The sequence below is a fragment of the Penicillium nucicola genome, assembly GCF_028828085.1.
Source record: "Penicillium nucicola strain IBT 29836 chromosome Unknown utg000010l, whole genome shotgun sequence".
Taxonomy (NCBI): Eukaryota; Fungi; Ascomycota; class Eurotiomycetes; order Eurotiales; family Aspergillaceae; genus Penicillium; species Penicillium nucicola.
The window spans coordinates 593,438-612,613 of NW_026643134.1; the positions used below are offsets into that span (position 1 = coordinate 593,438).

The following is a 19,176-nucleotide window of genomic DNA, read 5'->3' on the forward strand; positions in this document are numbered from 1 at the left end:
CTCTTGGGAGGTCATCTGTTTGCCATTTGGCAGCATGGGCTAACATGTCTGATATCTTTTAATTGATAACGCTGTACAATATGGCATTTTCTCGAGCTAATGTAAAGTATTATTAGTATCAATCTATCCGGATGTTCAATCGCTAGTATTTTAAACATTTAGAATCCCGAGATAAACTGCATCGCCACTGTGGAATCTCATTTCTTTGATAAGAAGACTCGGTTTTGGCTTTTGTGTCCCACAAGAACAATATCAAGACCCGGGGTATTGTTGCTTCATTCATTGTGCCAACATCATGTCTTTAGGCTCCTCGACCACTTCCCCCTATCTTCCATCTTAACAGCCATGGCGCGCGTCGTTATTGTCGGTGCAGGTATGTGCAATTCGTCATTTTGTATCAGCTTCGCTAACCAGCCAGGACTCTACGGTCTCATTGCCGCAAAGACTTATTTACAAGTCGTGGGAGCCTACGACAGAGACACAGATACCAAAATCGACCTGACTGATGTGCCCTCGTGCTTTACAGCAGCAGAACAATTACCCTCAGGAGATGCCGCCGAAAGTCTTCTGGTCATGGACTCCGCATCTGATATTGGAGGTACATGGGCCGAGGAACGTTTGTATCCGAATTTACTGAGCCAAAATTCCTATGGTCTATATGAGTTCAGCGATTTGGCTCTGTCAGAGGTTGTTCCAGAGGAGAATTATCAAGACGGCACGAAAGATCAGTTCATTGCAGGGTGGAAAATCAACCGGTATCTTCATGCGTGGGTTGAAAAATGGAAGCTTCGAAGACACATTCGTTTGAACTGGATGGTAAGGCTTCCTCAAGCTGATTCAAGGTGATAACATCTCTGAACAAGCCCTAGGTTGACGACATAAGTCGGTTGGAGAATAAGCAGTGGAAGCTCAACATCACCAAATTCACACCCACTTCGACGCAGAGAATGACTATCTTTTGTGACAAGTTGATCCTCGCTACAGGGCTAACATCAGTGCCAAATCTGCCAGACACGAAAACCTCATCCAAGACAGACAACCCTGTTCCAGTCATCCACGCCAAGGATGTTGGAAGCTGGGCTCGTGAACACTTGGGATATCAGCCACTGGAGGTACCGCTGCAGTCGGTCTCAAGTCATCCACACAATGAATCTGGATACCCAGATCTAAAGTCCGTTGCAATATATGGAGGTGCAAAATCATCCTTCGATCTAGTGCATTTCTTCGCTACTCTGCACCGCAACGACCCAAAGCTGCGTCTCGCTCTCAATCAAAAGAGCCCGATCCAGGTACATTGGATTATTCGCGATCGAGGTGCAGGTCCTTCATGGATGGTACCCCCGACGTCAACGCTCCCAAATGGCGACACCGTTGCAAGTGACAAGGCCGCGAGTACTAGATTGCTCAGCCATCTAACTCCATGCTGCTATGAGACTCCAAAGCGATTCTCTTTCAAAGACTTCCGGTGGGAGGGAGGATGGCTGGCACGGCTTTTCCATGGAAACCCGCTGGGTCGATGGTGGATCAAGATGTTTTGGCGCTCCATTGACAAAAGCTTAGAACAAGAAGCGCAATATGAATCAGATCCGAAACTGGAGAAAATCCGTCCGAAAAATAGGTCAGTTTGATGGTGCATTTTTTTGAAGAAACATTCGTTTACAATTTCTAGTGTTGTTTCCTGTGCCTCTGGTATTGGTATCGCAAATCAAGGAGATCTTTGGGAGGCAATCAGATTGCCTCATGTGCACATTTACCGAGCAGGAATGTCCAGCATTGACGTTCCAGACTCACAGGAAACCATCGACTCGGCTGGCAAGGCCGTGGTTCATCTGTCAGATGGGATTTTCATTGACGGCGTTGATTTGGTTGTCCACGCTACTGGCTATAGGCCAATAGTTCCGATCCAGTTCAGCCCACGCAGCCTTCGACTGAATCTTGGGTTGTCTGCTCTGGTGGATTCAGAGTCCCAGGACTATGGCGAAGATCAAGCCTTATCAACAATGCCAGAGATTATTCGGGGACCTCTGAGTTCAAGTCTGAAAGATAGCATTGAGCATTGGGAGAATCTGGACCGTCACTCCGAATTGAAAGTTCGGAGCACTTTGCATGCGACAAACTGTGTTCTTGCAGATCGCCGTCCTCCCTCATGGACTGCACCTCTTAAACTATTGCCCTACCGTCTTTATCGCCGAATGGTTTCCCCAGAATTAGTTACACAGGGCGATCGCTCATTCGCGACACTCGGTATACTCTTGTCGTCGACAATTGCTGTTGTTGCCGAGGTTCAGGCACTCTGGGTGGCGGCCTTCCTCACAGGGAAATTCGACTCAGCAGACAGTGTCAGTTCAGCAAATGAGGATGGGCTTTCATTTGCAGACTTCTTGGGGAACTCGATGGAAGATTCAATCTCTGAGGATGTGGTACTCGGTGCATTGACGGGAACTGGACTTGAAGTTGATGCTATTTTGGTATTTTGTTCCTGAAAGTAGATTTGAAAACTCTTCCGCTAATGCTTGTTTAGTACAACGACATTCTCATGCGAGATTTGGGTTTGAATCCATATCGACTGGGAGGACGGGCTTACACAGAGCTGACAGGGGTGTATAAGCCATCTGCATATGCTGGAATCGTGGACGAGTGGAAGAAAAGTCGAGGTCTGGCTAGCGGTACTGTCAAGCTGTAGAAAAGGCGATATAGATCAGTTTTAGGCAAAAGACGAATGGATAACTTAACTATAACGCCCAATTTGATATCCACTGACAAAGCAAGTCATGTGCCCCCACATGGTGCTTACAATTACCTGATTGGGACATTGCCCTCTTTCACCTTCCCGATTCGACTCCGCACCATTTCACCACATCCTGACAAGGCCATGCCGAACCGCTCAGGGCAAAGTCGACTGACGCGATGTCGCACTGGATGCATGCGCTGTAGAGTGCGCAGGCGAAAGTGTATGCATGTCCCAACCTTGTGGAACTGTCGAGTTAACGGTCTATAGGCGATGAGGGCAAACCGCGATGTCGGAACTGCATTGATCGCAACTTCCAATGCCAGTATGGTCCCCAATTGACCTTTTTGTCGAAGAATGCACACACCATTCAAAATTCACAAGTCGACACTATATCTGCAAGTTATGAGGCCATCAGGGTAGGTCTACTGGCGAGCCGAGGCGGGGCACAGACCTGACTATTGCTATAGTTTATCAATGAAGAGCCCCAAAATGATAATACCGAGGCTGACGCCGATGATGATGGTATGAACGATGCATCCTCTCATATCGAGTTATTGCCGCAATCGCAGGAAGTTGTCGACTCGAATCCTCTCAGCCATGCACCCAGCAACAACGATGTCCCCCCTTCTTGGTCAGAGGAGCCGATATCTCACAGTGTGCAGGAACAGTGTTCTACGGTAGCTCTTAGTGATAAGGATGAATCGGCTGTTGCGGGATTGTTGGCGCTAGGAACTAGCATGAATGAGCCTGAGCTGAGAACGGCGGACTTTGCGGTTTCATCCCCTAACAGAATCCCTCTGAATAGCTCCACGGTACCGTCCCATTTGTCGCATAGCCGATTCTCCTTTTCTATACAATCTTGGCATCCTCCTGGGTTCACGGGTGATGAAATTTCGCCGACTGAAATACAGGCTTTACTGCGACACTATCGTTATGAAGTAGCTTCCTGGGTAAGTTGGCATGACTATCGAAACCTGGGGCTGAACGCTGACTATAAGTTCAAAAGTTGGACATATGTGACCTGGGGCAATCTTTTGGAATCAATGCCCTTCAGATCGCGATGCGATCGCCAGCCATCTGGAAATCTATACTAAATCTGTCTGAAACATCGTTTAATCAGCTTCACCCACAAGACACACGCAAAGAAGGAAGTCGATTACTTCCTCCGTTTGGCGATGAGGATGTCATGGATAATATTACATGTTTCGCTCTTCTTGACACCCTTAGCCTCGTGATGGAGTCCATCACGAACTTGACCACTGCGTGGACGATGAAACGGCACTGCAATACCAGCCTTTTGAATGCGTTAAGTTCTCACGCAGTAGGCAGAGACCTGAACGCAGCTATTTATTGGCTCTTTGCCAGACTTGGTATGGACTCTCGCTGCTATAAATCGATATTTATCATGGCATCTAGCTTATGAACGCTTACAGATGTCGGAGCCGCACTCGCAGGTGATACTGATGTGCAGGTGCCGCTGCCACCAACATTCCCCTATCTGACTGAACTGGATATGGTGGCCGACCCATATGAAATGGTCTTCTACTACGCATATCGGCCTTTGTGGCTCTGCGCAAGAGCAATTCAATTCATGCACAATGATGACATCTCGCCTGATCGCCCTCCCCTGCATATATGGATGCAGCTAGTGGAGGAGCTCGAGCAATGGTATCGAGAACGACCGCAGGAGTTTCAACCCATGTTAGAACTAGAGATGAATGACCATTTGGCTGGGCCGGAAAGGAGCTTCCCTTTTGTTCTCTTTGCCAATGGAGCTGGCTTGTTCGGTAATCAACTTTACCATACAGCGATGCTCATCCTACTACATAATAAACCGCGCACTGCGCGGATCACCGACTTTCACTCTGCTGCCATGTCACCACTGTGGCATGCGCAGCGGATATGCAGTATTGCTCTCAACAATGACCGACGGGAATGCTGGGATCCATGCCTTCTGGCCTCATTCTTTGTGGCAGCTCGTCGGATGACCCACGAGTCGCAACAACAGGAGGTGCTGCGAGGGTTTGATCACATCCGCACGATTACAGGGTGGAACGCCCATGACTCTGTGCAAGGTCTGCGAGCGGAATGGGGTCTTCTCGATGAGACATGAAACAGGAGTGTCCATTTGACTCTCACTTTCGCCTCGTTATCACCCTGTTATGGGATTTCGATATCTCCCACTGGACCTTTCCGGACGAGGTACTTGATATCCCCAGGCAAGTTCCAAATCTCTGATACGCCAGCAGGCACCCCATCCAGTTTCGGCTTCAATGTGACGAATAAGATCAATGATAATAGCATGTTCTGACACATGGCTAAAGAGACGCCCTGCAATCCAAAGTGGCTGAATGGCATTATTCAAACATCCTTGATGTGGGTTAGCTAAAGAGATACCACAAATTCGCCTTGCGTGCCACAACGCAGAAATAGCGGGTACTGGTTGCAACTTGATAGATTTTGGCATCATATTAAGTAGCAAAATGCAAGATGTATGATATAGCTGATTCGAAGAAATCGCTGCCCATTGCATGAAGAGAATGTATGGAAACGGTTTCGTGGTGGTAGTGTGAACTGGTAACAATTCGGATGGTCTGTTTTCCATCCAATCTTGCAGATCAGCCCAAAGTCGGAGCCAGCGGCGATTCAGAGCTTCACCAGAGCAGTCATTCTTCACGCCCAGCTCAACGAACTGAGTACGATCTGCCACCAGCTCGCACGTCTTTGCACATAGGTAAACGGCGTAATTCGCGTGCATATCCGGGGATTTTGCAGCTTGAAAATGTTGCGCGGCCTCATCTACATGGCAACCAGGCGCCAGCCATTTACCAGGAGGGAGGAGGGTGCTCTGTGTCCCATCAGAGATAAGCGCACCGCACACATCTAGATAGTTAGCCATCAACCAACTCTTGTTTCAGCTGTATGAACTCTGAAATCTCACCCATTCGTGCATAGCACCAGAAAACAGCCTGTAAAAGGCCACTACTGAACCCATTGATCTCAAATGAATCAAAAAGGGCCGCGCATCCTTCGAGATGGCGGTGCCAATCCTGCGCGCGAGCAGACATCATTTCGAGACAGCAGAGCAACACACAAGCCGCAATAACCTTAGGGTCACGCATCTGTAGCAACGGACTCAATAGGCGGATTGCTTCCTGATAAAGTTCGAGGCTATCAAACGAGTCCTGAATTCCCTCTTTCCTCTCCATTTGCCTGGCAGAAATGGCAAGAATAGCATTCAACAGGGCAGGAAATGAGCGTGCTAAGGCAGGAATTTGAACCCGAAAAGTACACTGCGAATCAAACATGTCAAGCTACAGTCGCATTAGCGATGGTGACTTTCGAACTCTAAGACTGGAGTATAAGAAAGCTCACCCAGGGCGCAACCTGCCCAACATAATTCTTCAAATACTCAATCCTCCTCAAATTCGACAGGACAGGACGCGCCGCCCGGTCGCTTCCACGGCGTTGCGGCGCGTCGCTTGCATTGGCACCCGTGTCCGGGCTCGGGTCCCGAGTTGGGGCGGCAGAGTGCGCAATATTGAAAAGCATACATCGCAGCTCTTCTTGCGAGGCTAAGAAGCCAGGATCGTGGGAGAACCCATCGTGGCCCCAGCTGGCGGCGCCAAGAGGAGAGGCGAAGGCCGGCGCATCTGTTGATTCGGATGGGGTGTACGTATGGGGATTTGAATGGGATTGGCGAGCCCATTCATTCATTGCATAACTTGGGGATGGATTTTCAGAGAACTGCATTGGGGCATTGATCTGAGAAAGAGAGAAAGAAATGAGGTGTGGGGAAGTTGGGGAAGTTGCGGAGACCGTACGAGACCCGTGATTGACGTTTTACTTCCTTTGTATTTCAAGGCTGTTGGTTCGGTATGGTTCACATTGCATGTGCCCTTATGCATGTATGTCTTCTTTGGCTCGGGGGGTGTACAAGGAAATCACACTACGAGCATTCGGTGCTTTTATTGCAAAGCACAGAGGTGGTATACCCGAGACGCAATGTGATCCTAAGGCTGGCTTCTACAGTGTTATATTCCGGATGATATCTCACTGTGTAGGCTTTTTGATCATCTAGTTTTCTCGGGGAGACATGATAATGTTCTCTGGAGATATCCTCCACAATCTGTGCTTGACCAAGGCCTGGTACATTCCAGATCTCAGCATGAAAGAGACCAGCCACCCACCGCTGGGCCCAAACATTGATAACGACAAGTTGAATTTGTTCTATAGGCAGTTGGGAGATACTGTATTCCAATTCACCTGGTGCAGTAGGGACTATGAAGTCCTCAGCACAGGATAACTTCGCCTCTGATGCTATCTTTCGACAGGCACTGGATGCTGGTTTCTTCGGTTTGGTTTAATATGCGGATGATACATGACAACAGAGGGCTGAGCTATTTAATTAAAAGTAGATGAAGCCTATGTAGACACTTGTAGTGCAGAACCTGTAAGATATGAAACATTCTAGAATTCTTTGATAGATTATTTATTGGAGTAGTATGACTTGAGCAAAACTCCCGGTGCAATGTCATCTCTAATACCGAAAACATGATATCTTGGATACTCCAATAACTCCATGATTCCATCGTCTTTGCAAGCTCTCTTGCCACGCAAGACGAAGTAAAAAACCCTTGCCCTAATTTCTGGCCTGAGGCCTACACATGACGAAATGCTGACACTCAGGCATCAGGGTGTCAAGGTGTCAAGGCACTCAGGCATCAAGGCTGAAACACGCCCCGCCACCCCGCTAGATCGGATGCGGGATAAAGAAAAGTTGAGTTGGTCTGACTCACTGGGATAGAAAAGGGCAAGGTATGATGAATAGATGCCATCTTCTCATAAAATTTCCTAGCATTAAATTGGTAACTGGGTGTATGATTCGCCGAAGTCAACCTTGGAAGAACGAGAAAAGCACACCGGCAAATCTCTTGGCCCCGCTATCGGCTCCAGACATATTCTCTTCTACCCCCACCACCTTTGACGGACACAGTACTGAATCGGACTTCTTTGACCGAGCAATTACCTTGCCAATTCAGAAATCATGGTTTCTATCGTTCTAGGCAGTCAATGGGGAGATGAAGGTACGGACCAAGCCTCCCCCCGAACGCGGAGATGGTCGCTAACAGAGGACAGGAAAGGGAAAGATTACAGACATGCTGTCGCAGCAGGCGACGCTGTGCTGTCGTGCAGCTGGTGGTCACAGTACGTTAATTCCCCTATGGATTCCAATTCCTTTACCCTAGAGTTTCGAAATGGGCTTTCGAGAGCGCGGGACAAAGACTGACCAACCCGCTTCTTTTGATTGAATATAGACGCCGGCCACACCATTGTTCACGAGAACGTCACCTACGACTTCCACATTCTGCCCTCCGGTCTCGTCTCACCGAAGTGTATCAACCTGATCGGTGCCGGTACCGTCTTCCACGTCCCCAGCTTCTTCAAGGAGTTGGCCGCCATCGAGACCAAGGGTCTGAAGGGCGCTGCTCAGCGCATCTTCGTCTCTGACCGCGCGCACGTCTGCTTCGACTTGCACTCTGTTGTTGATGGTCTTGAGGAGAAGGGTCTCGGTGGCCGCAAGGTTGGCACCACCGGTAAGGGTATCGGCCCTTGCTACAGTGACAAGGCTGCTCGCCGTGGTGTGCGCGTCGGTGAGATTCTCGACGAGCAAACCTTCGAGCGCAAGCTGCGCACTCTCGACACCGCTTACCGCACACGCTACGGTGACATCGCATACGACGTCGAGGATGAGATCAACCGCTTCAAGGTACGTGTGACTCAGAGGGGGTTTCATGCAGGATCACGAATCCCGCAACCCACCGAATCAAGATCACCTGAGAAGGAATGAGGACGCAGAGAAGGCCTCCTTCCTGACGGCAATTTAGCTACGATATGTCACTAACACTCATACCTAGGAATACCGCAACCTCCTGAAGCCCCACATCGTCGACCAACTCGAGTTCCTGCAGGAGCACAAGAACTCGCCCAACACACTGGTCGAGGGCGCCAACGCCCTGATGCTCGACCTCGACCACGGCACATACCCCTTCGTGACCTCATCGTCAACAGGCCTTGGCGGTGCCGTGCAAGCTCTGGCTCTGAACCCCTCCAACATCAAGTCCGTTATTGGCGTGGTCAAGGCCTACACGACTCGCGTTGGTTCCGGTCCCTTCCCCAGCGAGCAGCTCAACCCCGACGGCGAGAAGCTGCAGCAGGTCGGCCGCGAGTTCGGCGTGACAACTGGCCGTCGTCGCCGCTGCGGATGGCTGGATCTCGTTCTGTGCCGCTACTCGCACGCCATTAACCACTACACCGCGCTCAACTTGACCAAGCTCGATGTTCTTGATGACTTTGATGAGATCAAGGTCGGTGTTGCTTACCGCTTGCCCTGTGGAAAGCGCACTACTGGTACTTTCCCTGCGGATCCCAACGTTATTGAGAAGATTGAGGTTGAGTACGTTACTCTTCCTGGCTGGAAGTCTAACACTATGGGCGTCACTCGTTATGAGGATTTGCCTCCCAATGCTCGCGCTTACATCGAGTTCATTGAACGTGAGATTGGTGGTGTTCCCGTTAAGTGGATTGGTACTGGCCCTGCCAGAGAGCACATGATTGCCCGTGAATAAGTGTCTCTTGATTTCTCTGTTTGATTATTATGTCATTTCATATTCGATATACTTGGGATGTGTGATATAAGGTCTCTTTTTGTTTCATATTCAACGATTAGATGTCTCCAAAATGGATCTGCTTAGAAGCTACATTACTCAACCTATGTGAGATTATATCGGATTTCAACACTTTCATCATAATATATGCTCATTCGATGAATTAAAATGAATTCCTGGATGTAGAGGCTGATAAATGAAATATTGTACATGGAATGAAACAAGCCAGCTTCTCAAAATCCAGAAGAAAATCCCGCAAAGGAGAAACAGAGTATAAGACAAGAGGAGAGAAGTCTAAATTAGAAGACAAGCACCCAACGAAGGGTGTATAGTACACAGGCAATTCAAGAAAGAGACAAAACGCCACCCGATGCGATGATTGCTTCTTCCTTTCACTTTTCGTTCATCTGAACCCATAAAAGGCATTCCTGGCGCCAAGTATCAAAAGCAGCGGAGCCACAAACGTGACTGGCAAAAATCGAAACCCAATTTAGCCCTTAGAAGTTGAATTCGTCCAAGTTACGACGAGGGGGGCGTGATGAGCCGCGGTCACCGCGGCGGTCACCGTAGCCTCCGCGACGGTCGCCACGGCCTCCATCACGAGAGAAGCCACCACGGTCACCACGGTCACCACGGTCACCACGGGAGAAACCACGGTCATTGCGGGAGAATGAACGGTCACCCCCGCGTGAGAATCCACCGCGGCTTCCACCACGGGAGAATTCGCGTTCGCCATTCGAGGCACCACCGCGAGAAAACATGTCATCCATATTTCCAATGGCTCCTTGACGCGAGCCGTGGCCAATGTTGACACCAGGGATTCTGCTGAGACCCATCTGCTGGGCAACTCGGGGGTTGATCTCAGGGGCAGATTCCATGCCAAATCCGTCAATGAACTGCTGGTTCAAAGCCTCAATAGCATATCTCTTGCTAGAGAAGTTGCCGTTGAGTGTGCCAAGCTGGCCCATGAAAGACTTAATCTTGTGGGTCATACCGACGCCGACCATGGCGGCCTTCATCTGGCTGACAGTATCATTGGAATCTAACTCGGGAGTCACCTGGGACATGTCGGCCTTGGCTGCAGGAAGAGCACCCTGCTGCATGGGGATACGGCCGAGACGGGAGCGGTAGACGCCCTCTTCGCCATCGTGGATGAGGAGCCAGCCCTCACCCTCCTTGCCGGCACGGGCAGTACGACCGAGACGGTGAATGTAGGTCTCGGTGTCACGGGGGACGCCGATCTGAACGACGTGGGTAACGTCGGGGAAATCCATACCACGGGCAGTCACGTCCGAGGAAAACAGGATACCAGTGGGGGATCTGCGGAAGCTTTCGGCACTGCGAGTACGCTCGGCCTGGGTCAGACGCGAGTTGATCTCGAGCATCTTCAGTTCACCCATAGGGGATTGACCGAAGTTCTGGGAACGACGAAGGTTGTTGAAAGCGTCAGCGGCAGCCTTGGTCTCCGCAGTCGAGTTATAATAGGCGATGGCCTTGAAAGGACGGAGGTCCTCCCCGCTGCTACGACGGGCTTCGTAATTCTTGGCAATTTCGAGGAGAGCGGGCATGCCGTTCTCAAGACCGCGTAACCGGACGACCTTTTGGGGCACTCTGTGGTGGGTAGGAACCTCATCTTCACGAACAGTCTGGATGAACTCGAAACCGGGCTTCAAAGTCTGGCGCACCAGAGACATCACTTCACGGGGAACAGTAGCAGAGAACATGAGTGTCTGGCGGTCAACCTTGGAGGGATCGGGGAGGAATCCCTGGATATCCTTGATATCAGGAGCAAATCCTTGGTCAAGCAGACGGTCTGCCTCGTCAAGGATTAAAGTGTTGAGCTTAGGAGCAGCGACACCAGTCCAAGGATCGGATAGAATATCCTTGAGGCGTCCTGGGGTACCGATGAGGAGATGGCAGCCCTCTCTCTGAATTTTCATCAGGCCGTGGCGCTTCTGGGTACCTCCAACAGCAGTCTGCACAATGAGGCCAGTGCCGAAGGCGACCTTCTTAGCCTCAACAGCAATCTGTTCGGCCAATTCACGGGTAGGCGAAATGACAAGGGCACGAATCTCGGAAGGAGCGGTTCTGGAGTAACGTCCAACCTTGGAAACGTCGACGCCAGGATCATTGAGGATATTTTGAAGGGTGGGAAGAAGGAAAGCAAGAGTCTTTCCAGTTCCTGTCTTAGCTTGGGCAAGGCTGATAAAAAAAATAATAGATTAGCGATTGGATTCATCTCGGGCCATTCCTAACACGTATCGAGACTTACACATCAGTGCCCTTAACGATCTCTTGAAGAGTCATGGATTGCACCTCAGTCATGGTCTTGAGGTTCATCCGGGAAGCATCGGTGATGTTCTTGATGATCGCTGTGTTAACCAAGCCTTGTTCACCGAGTTCCGAGAACTCTTGGAAAGGCTTCGGCGACTCGGTCTCAACAGATTCTTGAGCAACAGCTGAGAATCTGGGGAAGGAAGAGTGCAGCGATCTCGTCAAAGCAGAAGAAGCCAACGGAGCTTGGATCTTTGGCAGTTGGGAAGCCCATCTTGTTGAGAGAGAGCGAGGTAGGGATGCGCGGAGCGCATTGGAACCGCCAAATCGGCGAATCGTTCCAAACATTTTGAATGATGATGGAAATCTGGGAAAGGGATGATAAAAAAAAGCAGATTGCAATTGGGGCGATCCAGGAGACCGCAAAAATAATCACTGTCACGTGTTGTTATCGATAAGATACGAGTCTGGACTTCGGACTGTGTCGGGTAGAGAGTCCTGAAGCTGTGTCTGTTTCATAAAATTGAGGCTGGTTCATTCATTGGATTTTGATAGATTGATACTACTGCGACAAACTTCACTCTCATTGTGAGATATTATAGCGTGCGTGAGTCTTCATCTTATCATGGCCCTATGTTTTGATATGAAAAGGTACGAAGAGCAAACCAGCCAAACATCCAAAGCAGGTTTATCCAAGCAAACAGGCAAAACAAGCCAAGCAATACATTTGTATCAAATCCTGCAAACATGTCAAACTTTATTTACATCCGCTTGGAAATAGCTTCACGGCAGGATTTCCAGTGCTGACTTAGATTTATTCGGCCTGTGCAACTCATACCAAGGTATATATCCCTCTTCTACTGCCTACAAGGTTTGTATCTCGTGTCGACTGATTACCACATTCACCCCAGTAGAATTAAGCACCTTTTTATACCCCGGACTGTGATTGTAAACTGAAGACACTCCAAGTCTTATAGGCTGCCCATGGGGGTACTGCTGTGCATATTCATACTGTCTGAGAGGACTACAAGTTATATTGACTATCTACAATATCATCGCAAGAAAGCCAGATCTAGCCATTATATATATTGGCAGACTTATCTACTTCTGTTGTTATTGCGAAGGGAGGCACACACCATCTTCGGTAGGGATGTATCTTTGCAACATTTCCAGACATTGGACTTTGCATTTTTATTCGGTCTTTTGGGAACTACAGCCCTCGTAGACTATTCTTTGGACGTTGAGGTGATCTCGAACTTGTATGGAATGACCTCACGTGCCCGACATCACGTGTCGGACTGGAATGTACCCAACGGAGGCCCTGAGCGCCTCGGATTTAAAAATGTGAAAGCGGCAAATGGAAGAAAGCCACAGCGGACTTCGCCCGATGCCCTGGGCCATTTAGAGAATACTGACCAACTAGTGGCGATTTGTTTAACATATCCATGGAAGCTTTGGGGAAGGACTTGTATTGATACTCCAGGCCTTGCAGCAGGCCCTGCATAGACGCGGGACAAGCCCAAGCCGTATAAGATCACCCTTCCTCGCGCTTCCAAAACAAGTTCATCTTCCTCCCCCAAGTCTTCAACTTCACACCATGGCCCCCGTGGATGTAGTTGTTATTGGAGGCTCCTATGCGGGCCTCCATATTGCCCACTCCATCCTTCGTGATGTGCCTGACGTTCAGCTTACGCTGATCAATCCTTCAACCAGCTTTTACTGGAACATCGCTGCCCCACGTATCGTCGCCAAACCCAAGGCCTTCCGCGCGGAGCAGTATCTGCTCCCGATCAAGGAAGCCTTCGCAGGTTACCGCCCCGACGCCTTTCGCTTTATCGCAGGCACCGCAAATGCTATCGACACAGCCGCCAAGACTGTCGCCGTGAACTCGAACGGCGGTGCCTCCGCTGCGGTACCATATGACTATCTCGTCATCGCATCCGGTAGTACAACCTCAGCCACCTCCGGCTCGCTCACCGGCACCTCGATCCCTTTCAAGCAGTCGAACGATGATGATATGGAGGAGCTGATCAAAGCAGCACAAGGACACATTGCTGGTGCGAAGCAGATCGTTATCGGTGGTGCAGGTCCCATCGGTGTGGAACTGGCTGGCGAGCTTGCTGAAGCCGTGGAAGCAAGCGGCAACACAGGCAATGTCTCGATCACACTGGTGTCAGGCACTGATCGCGTGCTTCCCATGCTGAGGTCGTCCGCTAGTTCTGCCGCGCGCAAGTTGCTCGAGCATAAGAAGATCAAGATCATCACCTCGAAGCGGGTCATGGGTGTAGAGACCCCCGCTGATGATGGATCGAATTGGACTGTTTCTCTCGAAGGAGGCGACAAGCTGTCAGCTGATCTTTATATCCCCACCACTGGTGCGGTGCCCAACAACAGCTTCATCCCGGCTGAGTTCCTTGACAAGGATGGTTGGGTGACCGTCAACAGTGAGATGCGTGTGCAGTCTAGTGATGGTAAATCACTTCCCATCTTTGCAGCTGGCGATATCACGAACAATTCCATGCGTCTCAGTTTCAAGGCCATGGAGCAGGCTCATGTGGCGGCAGCCAACCTCAAGGCTGAGATTATCGGTACTGGGGCCATCAAGACCTTTGATGAAGGTGACAGCATCATGATGGTGGTCCCTGTGGGTGAAGCTAGCGGTACTGGTCAGATCTTTGGATTTGTGCCTTTCGGGTTCATGGTCAAGATGATCAAGGGCAAGCACTACTTCATTGAAAAGGCACCAAACGCACTTGCCGGTAAGGCTTGAACTGCATCTGATTTTCAGTCCTTTTTAGAACATTGATATCCATAGTTCCCATTCCGGGCATGACTAATACATAATTTTGGATGACTTCATTTTCACCCTGGAACCCTTAAGGTTTTCAACTATACGACTGTACGCGGTTATCCCTGTCATACACCCTGTCATGAACCCTGTAAAAGTCGACATCATAGATTCAAGCCTAGTACAGTACTTGTTTTGTGCCTATAAATTCCGTCCAACTCATTACCAATTGATCTGCCCCTCCATAGGCAGAGTCTGCTTCCCGAAGCGGTAAGCTACTCCGTGCTTAAAAATCGTCGATTTCGATCTGAAAAAGTGCCGAGGGACGGTCGTCCTGCCCAGAATGGAGTTCCTCCGTCGGTCTGAGTTGTATCCAATTCATCCGATCTCCACCAGTGTGCCGTTGCCACAGTTATGCCCCCAATGCCTCACTGTTCTTGCGCCTGTCTTGCTTTGAAAACATGGAATAGTGGGGGTTTATGAACCCTTGAGCTTGTGCATATACCAGTCTGCAAGTCATGAATGGCCAGACTGAAACCCAGACTGCAAAGAGTGGAGTCTACAGCTTCAGCATAACCTTCTCGAGAACGTTCTCCGGGCCCAGTCTGCTTTATAATAAAAATGTTGAGATCTTCAAAGGTTGGATTCTTTCCTCGGCTCGTAGACTGCCCCGCTTGGTACAACGTTGTATAAAGGAGCTTGCTGCCCTGAAGATGTCCTTATATATACTTCTACACACTACAACAATCCTACTTCTTCAACCTCCCCTCCACATCATAATTACCTCATAATGTCTAACAAGGCTCTCGTCTTCAAGTCTATCCCCCAGGGCTACCCTGTCCCTGGTGAGCACCTGGCTGTTGAGGCCGGTGCCTATGACGCCAATGTTGCTGCTCCTGACAACGGTGTCGTCCTGCAGTCTCTTTACACCAGCTTTGACCCCTACATGCGTGGCCGCATGCGCCCTGCCGAGACCAAGTCCTACGCCCCCGCCTTCGAGCTCAACAAGCCCATTGAGAGCGCTACCATTGGCAAGATCATTCGCTCCAACAACGCCAACTACAAGGAGGGTGACCTCATCATCGGTCATGTCGCCGTCCAGGAGTACGTTGTCGTTGGCGAGAAGGAGATGATCCGCATCCGCAAGCTCGAGAACCCCCTCGGAATTGAGGATATCCGCGTCTTCCTCGGTCCCCTCGGTATGCCCGGTCTTACCGCATACTCCTCCCTTTATCAGATTGGAAAGCCCAAGAAGGGCGAGACCATCTTCGTCTCCGCTGCCAGCGGTGCCGTCGGCCAGCTCGTCGGCCAGCTCGCTAAGCACGAGGGTCTGCGCGTCATTGGCTCCGTCGGCTCCGACGAGAAGCTCGAGTACATCACCAAGACTCTCGGCTTTGACGGCGGTTTCAACTACAAGAACGAGAAGCCCTCTGCTGCTCTTGCCCGTCTCGCCCCCGAGGGTATCGACATCTACTACGAGAACGTCGGTGGTGAGCACCTCGAGGCTGCCCTCGATGCCATGAACAACTTCGGCCGCATTGTCGTCTGCGGTCTGATCTCCCAGTACAACGCCGCTCCTTACCCCATCAAGAACATCCACAACGTCCTTGTCAAGCGTATTGACATGCGTGGCTTCATCGTTGGTGACAAGGGCATGGGTGATGTCTACACCAAGGAGCACCAAGAGAATGTGCAGAAGTGGATCAAGGATGGCTCCTTCAAGGTGCTTATCCACGAGACTCAGGGTATTGACAACTCTGCCGAGGGTCTCGTCGGTATCTTCTACGGCAAGAACATGGGCAAGGCTGTCCTCAAGTTCTAAGTGCCTTATAAGACTGATGAAATAATGAACTTGGCGTCATAACGTTTTTCCCCTAAGATGTGCAGGATTTGGTTTGGTATTGAATACCTCGGCTAGGATAGCAGGCAAGCCATAATAGGCATATAAAATAAAGTCTGCAAATATCTTGCAACTGATCCAATAAGCATAGAACCAGTAGTCCAGTGCTCCGTAGAAGACAATACTCAACGTGAAACAGGAAGAAGACCGAAATAAGTACAGAAGAAGAGCAAGAATAGGAAGATGTACATCGGGCTAAATGTTTCTCTCGCATCGGCCAATTTCGGCTGGGCGGACCGTCGACCAATCACCTGACCCGTAATAGGATGACATACCCGACTTGGACTCCCGAGGCCTCCAACTTCATCCGCGACGCTGTTTCTCCTCCATACACCACACAATGGCTTCTTTTGCGCGCTCAACCCTGCTGAGGCAGACTCTCGCTCCCCGCCCCTTCCTCCAGAAGAATGTCGGCGTGTCGCAGGTCGTGGCTTTCCACGCCTCGGCTAAGAAGCAGATCCTGCCCCCATTGCCTCGTAAGTAGGCCCTGTCACAGAGAGAATGTCGAATTGAAAGAATCGGAATGGATGGGAGATATCCAGTGTTGTGCGAGTCTTGCTAACATATTTTTGACTACCAGAGTCCGTTCAGGGAACCCGTATGTGATTTCCGCGCCTTGCCTATCCTGATTCCACCCCACGCTTTTCACGGGCAGTCAACCAGCCAAATCGCCAGCAGTGTAAAGAAAAATACAATTGTTTCAATCTGTTGAGCGTGATGGTCTCGGCAGATGCTTCGGATCGACTTGCGATACTGCTATTACCTATGTCCTTGATATTAACAATGCGACAGTGAACGACCCTGCTCCCGTTCCCGAGACTCATCCCTCCGAGGGCAGCTACCACTGGACTTTCGAGAGGTTCGTAATCCCTTGAGCATGCAGCAGCAACATCTGATCGCACCCCTTCCGTGATTCCGGAGAATTCACGTCCAAAGAACCAATAACTAACCCAGAGCAGAGCTGTCTGCGTCGGCCTCGTCCCTCTCACCATTGCTCCCTTCGCCGCCGGTTCCCTCCACCCCGTCATGGACGCTATTTTGTGCTCCCTGATCGTCGCCCACTCCCACATCGGATTCCAGTAAGGCTACATCCCCGGATCTCATCCCCAGATCTAGATTTACCAGCATGAAAAAACGACCTAACATCAGTTCTCCCCCCAGGGCTGCTATTGTCGACTACTTCCCCCCCAAGCGTGTCCCCAAGTTCCGCTCCCTCTGCGACTGGCTCCTGCGCGCCTTCACTCTCACCACCGCTGTCGGTCTGTACGAGTTTGAGACCAACGACGTCGGTGTCACCGAGGCTCTGCGCCGCATTTGGACTGCATAGATGTGCTACATCTCTTGTCTTTTCTAGTTTTCTTTCCCTATTTTTCACTTTTTTTTATAACCTCTTTGGTTCTGGTTCATCCAGGCGTTCCGCTTCCGCCTCTACCTCTGGCCTCTGTATATGTCGTTGATTTCTTTTTGTTTATCTGTGGGCCCGATGTTGGTCGGTGCTAATTTCCCGCTGTGATCGGGTTGGGGTTGAGCTATAGAAAAATATGGAATGTAACCCTTGTACGAGATTATATGATTTTCTTGTAGAGTGTAGAGTTGGAAGCTAAGTTCTTTGGATGCCTGCCATTTGGTGTTCACTATCAATGTGCTGGATACGTTTGAGAGCTGGGTCCGGCTATAAAAATAGTGTGTCCAGATCCATATTGCCTATCAAGGTTATGATTAACGGCAGATATATATTCCCATCGAAATCTGATGCCATCCACTAATTACTAAAAGAGAATATTAATATATTAGATGAAGCATAAAATCACGATTCAATTTGAATCTAGTCCAAGGAAAGCTTTTGTTCTATCTAAACCAAGACCACTGCAATGCAAGTATATAAGAAATGAGTCCTAACCACAGCAGCCAACGAATGACTAGATAACAATCCCAAGCAAAGACTCCTCAAACCAAATTCTCTCACTCCAACTCATCACTATCCTCCCCATCCCCAGGAATCCCCTCCTCATCATCTGCCCTAGCCATAACAGTCTCAATAAGCTTAAGCGTAGCCTTAAGCGGCATCCCAATAACATTATCATAACTCCCATCAACCTTCTCAACAAGAATACTGCCTAGACCCTGCAAGCCATACCCACCAGCCTTGTCCGCACCCTCCCGGGTGCGCACATAAGCCATAAGTAACTCATCCGTGACGTCCCCATCGAAGCGCACAGCCGTTTCTTCAACCGTGCTCTCAAGCGCGTAGCCCGGATCTCGCGCCGAAGCAAGTGGTGCCATAGCCACGAGAGCCGTGAAGACTTTGTGATTGCGCACGTCGCGGAGGGAGCGGAGCATTGTCATGTGGTGGGCTTCTGAGCGGGGTTTTTCGAGGATGGAGCCTGTGGATGGATCGACGACTACTGTGTCGGCTGCGATGATGAGGGCTGGTTCACCGGCTGCCTCATTGTTGATCTCCTGGGCGTAGACCGCTTGTGCTTTTTTGGTTGCGGTTGCTAGGACGTATTCGAATGGTCCGAGGCTTTTGGGTAGGTCTTCGTCTGCATTTGAGGGGATGATTTCTAGGTTTGGGAGGCCTAGGAAGGAGATGATTTGTCGGCGGCGGGGTGATTGAGATGCTAGGATTACGCGTCTGTTGCGGAGGTTGTTGAGGACTGGGAGGTTTAATGGTGGTGGGCGGGGGAGTCGGTTTGGTTTGGGTTGGTCGTAAGCTGGGGGCGGGTCTTGGGTTTGGTCGTTCATGTCCACGTCGGAGAGGAGGGCTTCTTTTGAGTCTGGCATGGTTTGGTCCTGGCTGTGGTTGATGATGCGG

The 19,176-nt window shown here is 50.1% G+C and overlaps 9 protein-coding genes across 9 annotated transcripts; 6 read left to right on the forward strand and 3 right to left on the reverse strand.

Moving 5' to 3' along the window:
* Positions 1 to 345: 345 nt before the first annotated feature.
* Positions 346 to 2,483, forward strand: N7511_008756 (uncharacterized protein; the record flags this gene model as incomplete). Its single annotated transcript, XM_057131133.1, has 4 exons — positions 346 to 373; positions 419 to 816; positions 870 to 1,618; positions 1,670 to 2,483. The coding sequence occupies 4 exons, from the start codon at positions 346 to 348 to the stop codon at positions 2,481 to 2,483; spliced, it is 1,989 nt and encodes a 662-aa protein (XP_056979121.1).
* A 1,761-nt stretch (positions 2,484 to 4,244) lies between these two features.
* Positions 4,245 to 4,844, forward strand: N7511_008757 (uncharacterized protein; the record flags this gene model as incomplete). The annotated part of the gene is made up of 1 exon (XM_057131134.1): positions 4,245 to 4,844. One exon carries the CDS (start codon positions 4,245 to 4,247, stop codon positions 4,842 to 4,844), a length of 600 nt encoding a protein of 199 aa, XP_056979122.1.
* Positions 4,845 to 4,883: 39 nt separating this feature from the next.
* N7511_008758 (uncharacterized protein) lies at positions 4,884 to 6,484 on the reverse strand (the record flags this gene model as incomplete). The annotated part of the gene is made up of 3 exons (XM_057131135.1): positions 4,884 to 5,614; positions 5,673 to 6,045; positions 6,107 to 6,484. The coding sequence occupies 3 exons, from the start codon at positions 6,482 to 6,484 to the stop codon at positions 4,884 to 4,886; spliced, it is 1,482 nt and encodes a 493-aa protein (XP_056979123.1).
* A 1,294-nt stretch (positions 6,485 to 7,778) lies between these two features.
* adB (adenylosuccinate synthase ADE12) lies at positions 7,779 to 9,360 on the forward strand (the record flags this gene model as incomplete). The annotated part of the gene is made up of 4 exons (XM_057131136.1): positions 7,779 to 7,818; positions 7,871 to 7,939; positions 8,050 to 8,501; positions 8,650 to 9,360. The coding sequence occupies 4 exons, from the start codon at positions 7,779 to 7,781 to the stop codon at positions 9,358 to 9,360; spliced, it is 1,272 nt and encodes a 423-aa protein (XP_056979124.1).
* Positions 9,361 to 9,896: 536 nt separating this feature from the next.
* helA (putative DEAD box RNA helicase HelA) lies at positions 9,897 to 12,021 on the reverse strand (the record flags this gene model as incomplete). The annotated part of the gene is made up of 2 exons (XM_057131137.1): positions 9,897 to 11,601; positions 11,672 to 12,021. The coding sequence occupies 2 exons, from the start codon at positions 12,019 to 12,021 to the stop codon at positions 9,897 to 9,899; spliced, it is 2,055 nt and encodes a 684-aa protein (XP_056979125.1).
* Positions 12,022 to 13,270: 1,249 nt separating this feature from the next.
* N7511_008761 (NAD(P)/FAD-dependent oxidoreductase) lies at positions 13,271 to 14,443 on the forward strand (the record flags this gene model as incomplete). Its single annotated transcript, XM_057131138.1, has 1 exon — positions 13,271 to 14,443. One exon carries the CDS (start codon positions 13,271 to 13,273, stop codon positions 14,441 to 14,443), a length of 1,173 nt encoding a protein of 390 aa, XP_056979126.1.
* An 808-nt stretch (positions 14,444 to 15,251) lies between these two features.
* N7511_008762 (MDR family NADP-dependent oxidoreductase) lies at positions 15,252 to 16,283 on the forward strand (the record flags this gene model as incomplete). Its single annotated transcript, XM_057131139.1, has 1 exon — positions 15,252 to 16,283. One exon carries the CDS (start codon positions 15,252 to 15,254, stop codon positions 16,281 to 16,283), a length of 1,032 nt encoding a protein of 343 aa, XP_056979127.1.
* A 418-nt stretch (positions 16,284 to 16,701) lies between these two features.
* N7511_008763 (CybS family protein) lies at positions 16,702 to 17,688 on the forward strand (the record flags this gene model as incomplete). The annotated part of the gene is made up of 5 exons (XM_057131140.1): positions 16,702 to 16,837; positions 16,942 to 16,959; positions 17,154 to 17,220; positions 17,321 to 17,440; positions 17,523 to 17,688. The coding sequence occupies 5 exons, from the start codon at positions 16,702 to 16,704 to the stop codon at positions 17,686 to 17,688; spliced, it is 507 nt and encodes a 168-aa protein (XP_056979128.1).
* Positions 17,689 to 18,323: 635 nt separating this feature from the next.
* N7511_008764 (nucleotide diphosphatase) lies at positions 18,324 to 19,145 on the reverse strand (the record flags this gene model as incomplete). The annotated part of the gene is made up of 1 exon (XM_057131141.1): positions 18,324 to 19,145. The coding sequence occupies one exon, from the start codon at positions 19,143 to 19,145 to the stop codon at positions 18,324 to 18,326; it is 822 nt and encodes a 273-aa protein (XP_056979129.1).
* Positions 19,146 to 19,176: the final 31 nt, after the last annotated feature.